Source organism: Anolis sagrei, chromosome 1, assembly GCF_037176765.1.
Source record: "Anolis sagrei isolate rAnoSag1 chromosome 1, rAnoSag1.mat, whole genome shotgun sequence".
NCBI lineage: Eukaryota > Metazoa > Chordata > Lepidosauria > Squamata > Dactyloidae > Anolis > Anolis sagrei.
The window spans coordinates 139,150,315-139,162,696 of record NC_090021.1 but is presented as its reverse complement, the minus strand read 5'-3'; the positions used below and the strand labels follow the sequence as shown (position 1 = coordinate 139,162,696).

General features: G+C 40.5%; 1 protein-coding gene across 1 annotated transcript in view; it reads right to left on the bottom strand.

Moving 5' to 3' along the window:
• Positions 1-12,382, bottom strand: part of KLHL29 (kelch like family member 29) — a 545,709-nt gene that overhangs the window by 16,423 nt on the left and 516,904 nt on the right. The window contains exon 13 of the mRNA XM_060786976.2: positions 8,712-8,856. Within this exon, the coding sequence (XP_060642959.2) occupies positions 8,712-8,856 (145 nt within the window). The remainder of the gene's footprint in view (positions 1-8,711; positions 8,857-12,382) is intronic.

Below are 12,382 nucleotides of genomic sequence, written 5' to 3'. Positions count from 1 at the left end.
AAATATTTCCAAATCCAGCACTGGCAGTCTTCATGATGCATTGCAACTTCCAGTAAGTATCAAGAGCTTTTGTCCCTTAACCCGACTTTGCTCTAAACTAAGTTGGGGGGGGGGGGGTACTCCAGAGTATGCAAGGAACTCCAAAATATCTTTGGGATTTGTGAACATCTGAATCAGATCAGTTTTGGTCTGATCCCTTGTTCACACATGCACTGTCATCATCACTCTTTTCCTGTGCTGGACCAGGGTACAAATATATTTACCTGCCCCATATAGACACACTTATGTGGTAGTGGGGCAACGTAACCCTATTAATTAATTGTGAAGCTCCAATGTGCATTGAGAACTTCTAACATGCCTTGGAGATTTATGATGAACATTTGGCTCTTCTGATGGGCACAAAAGGAGAATTAAAGGAGTTAAATGTTGGATAAGATGCAACAGGAATCCTGAGATGTGGTTGCAGCTCTGTTCACACCTCCTGGACACTGACTAATTGCTACTGCCCAATTGGGGAGGAGGAGCAGTGTGTTGTACTCCAGAGCAGGAACACCTCTGACCTTAAACACCACACCAGCTTAGTAAAATCAGCAAGCAGTTGATTGAATTATATATGTAGGCAAAGCAGTAAAAATGGTAAAAACAGTATCGTCCCAAGATAAAGGACAGTCCATGAGCTTCAAGGCACAAGGTAAAATACAAGATCCAAGGGTAAAAAATCCATAGAACAAGGCAGAATGAAAATCCAATACACAGATCAGGAGCCTGGCTAAACTTGGTATATGAAACTAAGAATACTTGGAAACAAGACTGTCATGAAATTCCAACACAAACAAGACGGAGGTAACTCTTTCCCTGTATCAATATAAAGTTTTTCCTGACCCCAGAACCAAAAGGAAAACATTTCTCTTGGCCTTACAACCAGATAAGGGTTTCTTTTCTCTCTTTTCCTGCAGACAAATTGACCTCCATTAAACCTGAGAACTTTGTCTCTGCTTACAAAAGTTTTGCTTCCTATCTTCACTCTCATTAAATTCTGCACCTGACAAATCATCTTCAGAATACAGTTTCTCAGAGAAAGACTGTTGAGGGCCTCTCTCAGGAATGTGACCTTGTGCAGGAGAAACACTCCATTCATGAGATACCTCGGGCCTCTTGCCTGGGCTTAACTCAGGCCCAGGAAAACCCTCATCCCCATTTCCAACAGACCCAGGCCCAGAAAACCCTTCATCCCCATTTCCATCATGAACATCACAGGCTGAACTACAACACAGTGTTTGTTTTCACTCCACTGAACTTAGGCAATTATTATTTCTTCTTCCCTGTGTGACTGGAGAGTGTCTTGGAGAACTAACCTGTGGCCAGTCAGGGGTGCTGGTGGAGGAAAGGCAGGGTTGGACCCAGAAACCTTTAGCTGCTCTTCATCCTCTGTGACAAAGGTGTTGGACAAGTAAACCTCCTTGTGCAAGCTTATCCTTCTACTACTGTAAAAGTGGGTAAGCTCACTAACAACACTTTAACCATTGATGGCACAGCTGTAAATAATTTCAAAGAAAAAGGAAAATGGAAGATGTCTAAACAAGACAGGCAGGTTGTACAAGAAGTTTCCAGATGAGAGCCAAAATAGCAGAACTGGTGCTTCTGAGCATCATTCATCATTTCTCTCCTTTGCTCTCCCCTCCCTTCCTTTCACTTGCCATCTGTTTTGGTGCCTGATGCTTATCCTAACTTTGTAATGAGGAATTTACTCGGCTGGGAACCAGCATCCCCTTGCCGTGTGCTTGCTGCTCCTATTAGTCTAGTGGAGCAGTCGCCATGCTTCACGGCTCCCCATTTTTAAAGAAAGAAAACACCACCGCCCTCCCTTTTGTTGTGCAGTATAGCCTGAACCTTGCTTTTATTAAGAGTTTCCAATCGGCAGGCCTGGATAACAAACCCGACTAGCTAACAGTCAGAGGAGAAAGACACAACCAGCTGGAAGTTGCGAGTTCCCTAAATTAGCTTCTCTGGGCTCCCAGCTTGCGCTGGTGCATGGCGGCTGGCACCCTGTGGATAATCTCTGAAACACAGGCCGATTTGCATGCTGCCTCCATTCTAAGCAGGCAGGGGACGTGGAAATTTTAATTTTCACACAGGAAAACACATTCTGTATTCTTTTTGTTCCAAGGTGAACGGGAAAAGGAGAGGATGTCTTTCTAGTCACAGTTGCATAATTTGTGGCACATTTTTGTTTTTAGGACAACCCTTGAATATTTGGAAAATAACTCATGGTCAGTGCTAGAAGTTTCTTAACATGGTGACTGGGGTATGGGAGACAAATGGAAGACTGATCAGGGCTTGCCTAAAACCTTTGCTTTCTAAGGAGGGAATGGCACCTCTTGAGTTTAAGGTACATAGCATCTAAAGGCCAAGTTGGTTGTGTAGGAGGCAGAAAACCCTATAAGTATTCCTCCCTTTCTCTGCCAATTATAAGTTGGATAGCAAGTGATAGCTGCCCTCTTACATAATTCAGGGATTGCCTCAATGCACCTAATAGCAGGGTCAACCTTGGGTTGTGAGCTCTAATTTTCTGTACATAAAGAGTGAACCTTACGTAATACAGTTGTACTTAGATATCTGAGGGCTTAACTTTTGATTAATAGGAAATCTCTAAAATTCTCTAGATCCTCAGGTGTGACTCTATGGTCAACTTCCCACAAAGAGATACTGATCACAGAATCACACCAGAGGATCCAGAAAGTCCCAGAGATGTGTTTTCTCTGAGCAAAAATTGCCTATTTTATTGATGAGTTTCCTACTTTTATGGGTGTCTTACTCCCACAGCCCTAGCGAAGGTGGAAGACTCAATGTATTCATACATGTTCCTGTAGAGCAGTGGTTCTCAACCTGTGGGTCCCCAGATGTTTTGGCCTTCAATTCCCAGAAATCTTAACAGCTAGTAAACTGGCTGGGATTTCTGGGAGTTGTAGGCCAAAATATCTCGGGACCTACATATTGAGAACCACTGCTGTAGAGGAAATGGAAGCTACAAAGCCTCCATGTAGATGACAATTAGGGCAAAACTATACCTATCTTTAGCTCCTCCTAGGATCTGATGATATTGTGTGTCTTACCATATAATAGGAGGCTATAGAGAGCATTCTTCCCATAGAGACACCATTTCTTCTGGTGTGTAGCACCTGACCATGTGAATCCAGTCTCAGATTACTACTATTTTGTTTTAATTTGCTGAAAGCCCCCTTCGGTCCTATGGCAGGAGAAAGGTGGGATGTAAATTAAAAAACTAGATGGATAGACAGAACAGATAGTGGAAGCTGAACAGGAGATGGCAGCAGCTATTTTCCTTAGTAAAGGAAACTTCATACTGGCAAATGGTAAAGCAACGGAGTGTCAAAAAACATAATTTTGTGTAGAAAGGTCCAATTTGGACATCTGGTTCAGAGAAATTCCAGGACTACCAAAATTGATGAGGAATCAGTGCTGAATGGACCATGAAGGAGTCCTTTGGGTTTTCTGAGATGGACAGTTTAAATGTATAGAAAATGGGGTCACTTCAAATAACAAAATATAGCTATAGTCCTTACAAGAACTAGCACAGGACAGTGGTTTGAAAGTTAGACTAGGGCTCTGGAAGTGTTCAAATCCCCATTGGAGTATGGAAGTTCACTGGGTGCCTTTGGGCAAGTGACGTTCTCCCAGGCTCAGAGGGCACAAAGACCCAATGATAGGTCTACCTTGGGGATAATGTAAGTCGGAGATGGTTTGATGGCATGAAAACAACAAATAAGGTCATTTTAGATACACTGAGAGAGTTTTATGCTTTACAGTGACACAAAGGGAAGAGCTAAAAGAGACCAACTTAAAAGGGAATCGTTTGGATTGCAATAAGATACTTCAGAAATCAAGAGTCAGCATAGCTGAATCCACCTGAGTCCCCGCTGGGAGATAGGGTGGAATACAAATAATAATAATAATAATAATAATAATAATAATAATAATAATAATAATAATGTAGCTGTTTGAGTGCTGGACTGTTTGAGGACCCCAATTGAACTGGACCCCAATCTGAATCATTGCTTGGCCATGAAACCTACCGAATGACCTTTGGTAAGTCACATTCCCTCAGCTTCAGAGGAAAGTAAGGGAAAAACTTCTCTGAAAAAATCATGTAAGTCACACTTTTGCATCAGGGTTGTCACACACCTGAAATGGCCTGAAGACACACATCACTAACAACTATAGAAATCAGTATGTGTGCTATTAAGGTACAAGCCCCAAAGCCTCAATCTTTGAGCTCTGCAAGATGCGTTCAAGAGAGTGATTCTCTTTAAATTTGGCTTCAGGTTGCATTTCTAAAACGTTCTTGTTATTGTGCCTTTTAAATATCATTGCAAAGTGGATATGATGTTTTTGTAGGCTGAATGCAAGTTACTGTGCAGCAAAATATAAATATTGTTAAATGAATGCAATAAATAATGGAAAAACGGATGCATGGTCACACAAACAGAAACTAAACGAGTTATACATTGAACTGGATGGGTATAAATTACTCATCTCATTGATTCTGAAGGTGTGAATAGAATAATTCTGGAGCAAAGAAGTGCTCTAGCTCTAGTCCTTTATGAATTTTACTGAATTTTCTTAGGAAAAGAATACTCAGATAGGGTTTTGCATGTTTCCTCCCTCTGAAATACAGCCTACAGCGCCTGTTATTCATTGGTGGTCTCCCGTCCAAGTCCTAATGAAAGCTGAAGCTGCTCAGCTTCCAAGATCAGTCTTAGCCATATTCCCTCTCTCTTGTACCATACACAAAGTCTTCTATTAATGAATCTATCAAGGGATCTTGGCCAAAGAACTGTTACATTACCAACTATCCATATTGAAGTAACTTTAATGTTGCTAAAGAACATCCCACTTTAAAACCCACATAATTAAAGGAATGAATTACCAAGGGAAGTTATGTCAGTTGTACCACACTGTTTGCTTCTGGTTTACAATCTTGAGTGAGGGAAAAAATGTAATTAACTACTGTCTGGACACAGTGGGGTTCTCGTACATTCAATTTCACTCTTGTTAACATGGAGGAACAATGAAAATCTGTAATTAGCACAAAAGCAGCAGGATCACAGTAGTGTTGGCTGGGATTTGGCCTGTAAGATTTTTTGCATGTAACGTAATGTTCGCTTGAGGACAAGATTCTCTCGGCAGCCAAGAGAGGGCAGCCTTGAATAAAGAAGGAGAGTCAATTCCCAAAATGTGGCTTGCAGAGTATGGATATTCTCCGCTTCTTTCTCCAAAAACAACTACAGCAATAGAGAGAGGGAGAAGGATCTGGAAGCACTTTTGTTGGAGTGCTTATTTAATCATTTCTTGAAGGATGAACAATCATGAACACTGGTTTGGGGATGCAGGCAAGTTACTATATCTGAGGAAAGAAAGTGCAGTCCTTCAGCTATTTTTATTGCCTCCACCTCTGCATTTTCTAGCCTGCTACAGGGAATTAAGATAATTGCTCTGATATAGACTCTGACTTTGTCCTAACAACTATTGCTGCAAGTAGTGAACACCTGGAGAAGGAAAAGAGTACACTCAGTAAATTTAGATTCTCTTAATCCCAGGAGCATCAAGCCAAAGATCCACTGGACTCAGCTGTGAATTCTCTCTTTGCAACTCCAAAAAGCAAACGTGGGTATTTCATGTCTACCCTCAGGTTATATTCACAGACACAATGCCATACCATGTCTGAGCTGGGCTCACAAACTCCCTGCTAACCTTTCTTTTTTTGTTGCATGAGAGAAGGAAATCTGAAACTTTGGAATTGAACAGTTTATCGATTTGACGAAATATAGGGAAAAGTATGTTCCGGATGCCGGGGCTACAGTGGTGTAGCGGGTTAAACCGCTGAGTTGCTGAACTTATTCACCTGAAGGTTGGTGGTTCAAATCCGTGGAACAGGATATCCCTAGCTACTGCTAACCTAGCAGTTCAAAAACCTGCTAATGTGAGTAGATAAATAGGTACTGCTCTGGTGGGAAGGTAATGGTGTTCCATGCAGTCATACTGGCTACATGACCTAGGATGTGTCTATGGACAATGTCAGCTCTTTGGCTTAGAAATGGAAATAAGCACCACCCCCCAAAGTAGGAATCAATTAGACTTAATGTTGAGGGGAAACATTTACCTACGTGCCAGATTCCTGTCAAGACCTTACATCTTTGTAAATGGATTTGTGCCGACAGGAAATAGAATTGTGCAGGTACAAAAGGTCTATATCCAGTAGAGGACAGAAATTATGTTACTATGTAAAAGAGCTGGCAAAGTGTGCCCAAAGGGCATTGGTGGGCAATGGCCATCTTCACCCAATATGCATTGATGTGTATCATTATGCTGAGGTACTCAATGCTCATCAGTCCCAATTAGTATAGTCCCAATGTGCATCAGGAGCTCTTGCCAGTGTCCCATTATGCATGTTTGCAATTCAGCAACTCTGCTATGTAGCTAGCTTTGTGAAAAGTTCTGTAATGTAAAACCCACAGATTAGGAGCCCCTGGTGACGCAATGGGTTAAACCCTTGTACTGGCAGGACTGCTGCCAAAAAGGTTGATGATTTGAATGCAGGGAGTGAGCTCATGTCTGTCAGCTCCAGCTTCTCATGTGGAGACATGAGAGAAGTCTTCCATAGGGTGGTAAAACATCTGGGTGTGCCCTGGGCAACATCAATGCAGACGGCCAATTCTCTCACACCAGAAGTGACTTGCAGTTTCTCAAGTCGCTCCTGACACGGAAAAAAAACCCTGAATTCAGAAGCTCTAAGCTGTTCACTCTTCAGGATAGTGGGAAAGAAGCTTGTGAGCCAGAGATGTGTGCATTCAAACTGTACTTTAACAGCAACCTGATACTTATGGTCCTTAGAAATCACAAGATTAGTATTTTGGCAATATTATTAGAATTCATAGTGATAGAGCTCCAACTAACATTTCCAAAAAATGCAGTACAAATTACAAATCCTAGGATTCCTTAAGACAGGAGAATAACCATTAAAGTTGGATCCACATGCTGTTCTTGTGCAATGTAGAAATGCCCATGGCTAGGATACATTATCAAAATGATCAAATTGTGTTATATTTAAGTATGGCTTCAGATGCTTGTCTGTTTTCCCCAATTACTGAGACAGTGCATGTATAACTCAGAAGTCACTATACACTGATTTCACCTACATTCCTATACATCAAGCACTTGCTATGGAGGAAAATGCCAATAATGCCAATACTGCATCCACAGCATTGATTCAAGCATTTAAGTACTAGGGTCTTGTTTATATTTTTAAACTCCCATGGGGTTTTGCTCAAGCACTGCTAGCAGATTTTGTCATCCAAAACCTTTAAAAGCACATTTTCTCTCTTTGGTCAGAACCATAACTGCTGTAAAGAACAGGCCCAATCAGAACTTTTGTTTATTCAAGGCAAAACTTTCCCCATGTTGATCATCTGTCAGTGATGTGCTACTTAAATAATATAGTTCTGAATGTCTAAACACTTTGGCTGAGATCCTGCATCATGAGACTCCCAGAAGCCCTAATAAGCTTGTTCCATTGTCAGGAATTCTGGGAGTTGAGGGCCCAAACAGTTGGAGGGCCGCAGTTTGAGGATGCCTGGTTTAACCCATTGTGCCACCGAGGCTCCTAACCTAAGTCTGGCACTTGGTGAAAATGAGTTTGACATGAGGTGAGATATAGCCCACAAGTCTCACATACTGCATATCTTTGATTCACAGTATTTACAGTGTTTCATGTATTTTAGTTTCTCGTGTGTGTGTGTGTGTGTGTGTGTGTGTGTGTGTATGTCAGGAGCGACCTGAGAAACTGCAAGTCGCCTCTGGTGTGAGAGAATTGGCCATCTACAAAGACGTTGCCCAGGGGACGCACGGATGTTTTTTTTATGTTATTTGTCATCCTTGTGGGAGGCTTCTCTATGTCCCCGCATGAGGAGCTGGAGCTAATAGAGGGAGCTCATCCGCCTCTCCCCGGATTCGAACCTGCGACCCATCTGTCTTCAGTCCTGCCGGCACAGGGTTTAACCCACTGTGCCACCGGGGGCTCTTCCTCTAATATGGTAGACATTGATTATTATAGTTTTAAATGGTTTTATATGAATTTTTACTATGTGATTTAACTGTTTTTAATTGATATGTATGTATATATACTGTGGCATTTCATTGTTGCCAATCTGTATGCTGCCCTGAGTTGCCTTTGGGCTGAAAAGGGTGGGATAAAAATGCGGTAAATAAATAAATTTTTTTTAAATAATATAGAGGGGGGTGTTCATTAGAAGCCTATGTTTATCTTACACGAACTTTGGCAAACTAGTTGCTACCAGCCTTTGCTTCAAAACCGAGCCACACTCAGGTACAATCACAGAAATCATTCCAACTCTCAGAGAGCCTTTTAAAGGACAGGATTCCCTCTGAAAGACTTTAAATGTCTGGATACCAAGGGAGAGCATTTAGATTAATGTACAATCAGATAATTAACTGGAGGTTTCAATTAATATAACCCAGACAGTGCTATTACCACAAAAGCATGCTGTCAGAATGAGCAAGAAGCACGAGTTTCTAGTCCCACTGTGCTTCTCACTCCAATTCAATAATTTTCTGCAGCGGAAAAATATTGTAGGTGCTAGTAATTCAATCATAATTTTTGGTTATTATCTCACCTGCAGAATTGCCTGGAGTTGTTCATGTTGGGGCCTGCTTTAATATTGCCTTTTTCTGGGTCATAGATGGTGGTCGCTCGTGCATAAGCTCCTCCAAGAATAAAGATGAAACCATTGAGAGTGACTGCAGGAGCATATTTGTTATCTGTCAATGGAAAGCAACACTGAGATCAGTTTCCAAGCTTGGTGTTAGAATCAGGTTTTTATTTATACATTCCTCTTATTTATAGATAAGTCACGTTCCTTGAAACCTCCAAGGCCAGAGAAAGAAAAATGAGGATGCCTTTTTTGCTGCTGTTTTCTTTTTTGTTATTCACTCCAAAACTTCTGAAAGGCACTTTTCAAAGTTCACTGGTTTGCCCTGTTCCTAACACATAGTGGCTGTGGTCCAATAATAATAATAATCATCATCATCATCTTTATTTATACCCTGCCATCATCTCCCCGAGGGGGACTCAGGGTGGCTAACATGAGGCCAAGCCCAAAAATATAATACAGCAAAATAAAATACAAAATGCAAACAACAAAAAACCAACAAAAATTACATCACAATAAAATACATACAATAGCAAAATAGAATAAACAAAGCAAAATACCAAAATATAAAATCAAACACAATGGGCAGGTCACATATCTCTTCCCATCTAAAATTAAGCACTCTTGCCTCAAAAATCAAAGTGTGGCTCTCTGAAAGCTCTCTCTTTTTTTGGCTGATGAGGTTAGAATTATTGAGATTCTGCATTTGGAGATACAGCTACATTTTCCAATGTCATTCACAGAACAGCCCCCCAATACAGCCATTTCTCTGTTGTCGGGCAGGGATAAATGGGGATGCATCCAGCCATTTCCTGTAGGTGGATGTGTTTAAGCAGCATCTGTAGGGTCTTCCAAAGGTCTTGGAAGGTCCCTAAAGATGACATCTTTGTAGTGGGTCCAGCAACAGGAATATGACAGGAATATCACTAGATCAGTGGTTCCCAACCTTCTTTTGACCAGGGACCACTTGACCAGGAACAGAGACCACTCTCTAACATTAGTATCAAAAGTGTTATGAATCAGTTTTTGGTCAACTTTAGATTCAGTTTGGTTATTTGAGTTGCTGATTCAGAAAACTTCATTGGATAGGCCACATCAGCTCTAATTTCTGATACAGGACATATGCCACCCAGTAGTCACTATCTGCTCACCCACAGAAAACCATATTTATTAATCTAGAGCTGATGTGGTAGTAGTAATCTTTTGTGGTTAGTCAGCCTCTCCCCTCTTGACACCCCCTTGCCTCGGCACTATAAGAGGGTTTTGCAAGACCAATTGCTCTCGTTGCTGTTTTGAGGAAAAAGCGAAGTAATGGTGAGGCTGCAGATTGTATTTTCATTTTTGCAGAGTATAGAGCTCAGATTATATAGGAGAAGGCAATCCTACGGGTAACCCGGACTCAAATCATGTTGTTTTGTAAAGGTAACAACCAACACTTTGTATTTTGCCTGGAAACTAACTGGAAATCAATGGAGTGGTTTTAATATGGGTGTTATACGGTCACACCTAGATTTATTCACAACACATTTCATATTTACTAGTGTTTCCAAACTTAATAGAGAGACAGATTAATGTTCAACACATTGCAGAAATCCAGCCTTGAGGTTACCAGTGCATGAACTGGCATCTTTTGTATTTATTTTTTAAGAAACATGGTTTGAGAGCAAAACAAAACAGAAGAGAAGTTCTGGATGGTACATAAACAATAAACGATTATTTTGGCAAAGTATCTGAAATCTTCCTATCCATTCAAAATCAGAAGACCATAAAGAAGAATCTATAAAAGCTTTTTATTTGGGAAAAAATTGGTTGCATTTATGGTTTTTTTAAAACATGCCCCCAAGTCTAAAATGGAACAGCTCAGCAACAGATACATCGAGCAGCAGTTCCTGCACATCTCTTTTAGCTTAAGTGATATTAAGTGCTTACAGGTCACACAGCAGGTTAGACAAGTTTTCTGACACTACTGTATGTCATCTATATGGTGATTTATTTTACTATTAAGCATATTCATATTTTATGGATTTTTAAAATAAAAGTGCCACATTGCATCTCTGTACAAAGATAGAATGCAAATCTTTATTTAACAAATTCAGGTTGAGTATTCCTTATCTGAAATATCTGGAACCAGAAGTATTTATATTTTTCTGCATTTTGGAGTAACTGTATTTGCACATAATGTATATCATGAGATATCGCTATCTTAGCCACCCAAGGAGACAGTTTTGGAATTTGTAAGACTTTAGATTTCAGAATCCTGGATAGGTGATGTTCAATCTGCATCAACGGAATTATTTCTTGAAACGTAAAAGGCCGGCACACTTAAAACCAACAGCCTGCTTTGTACAAGCTTTGGCATTAGTCTGATATTTTTAGGCAAATGTCTCTAATACCTTGGGATTAAACACACATCTTGGTTTGACTAAATGACGTGCTCACATCTGTCATTTAGGAGGGAGAAAGAAGCCATCATCATGGAGGCTCCGTTTAGAGACTGAAATTTTAGATAAAATTGCAACAGCAGGAGGCAAGAAAGAGGCGGACATTTGAGCTATTGAGGCAGAGCTGCACGAGCAGAGACCGTGGAACAGGATCTTAGGAGCTATGTTTCAGAGCACAGAAATCCTTGAATACTGCCAGTCATTTTCCTTTAGTCTTTTCCAAAGAGTTAACACCACCTTCCCATTTTCTAATATACCCTTGCAACTTGTGGGATGCATCTACACTATAGAGTTAAAGCAGTTTGACACCACTTTGAATGCCATGGCTCCATGCCAAGTCCTGGCAGTTGTAGCTGTAGTTTCTCTTTGCCAGTGAAAGCTAGACCTTGTAAAACTACAAATTCTAGGTTTCCATAGCATTGAGCCACTACAATTAAAGTGACAACAAAGTGCATTAATTCTACAGTACAGATACACTCTGAGACACAAAAGTTTTCATGTTCAGGACACCAAATTTTATGTTGCGTGTCTGATTTTGCACAGAGGATTTTGCTTCTGTTGTTCTGTTAGACATGGTCCTGTTTGTGCAGCAGCCCAGGCTGGCAACCATTACTCTTCATCATTTTTCATTGAATCTTCAATGCAAAATGATGATTCAATGATTTTTAAGAAAACATTTCTCCTTGGCTACTCTTTGCCATAAATCATTGTTTTGTGATGGGCGAACAGTTAGATTAAATTGCCAGAGTACTGAGCCTCGTACACAAATGCACAAATATTCATACACAGACTTTTTCTCAACTAATCTACAACCTAGAGTGTCCTTTAGACAAAATATATGTGAGAATACTATGCACAGTACTCACATAAAGGCCTTGGTAGTAAAAAAAAAAACTACCAAAGGGAAGGATAGACTTCATTGTTTTACATTAATGGTTGGAATCGTACTGGTGTCCTATTCCAAAGTATTATCAATTATATGTATTGTAATAGATTTTGAAGATGTTACTCACCACTTCTATATAAAATGCCCAAAAGGCATTTCATAATGAGGTAGTGGATGCTTCCTTCAATACCTCCACATCCATAACTTGATGGCACTGAGGTGCTCCAAAGAGGGCACCCAAAACTCTCTAGCTACAGTTGAGAGAAAAAAGAAGAGCTGCCATGCTCTCAGACATCGCATTATGCTGG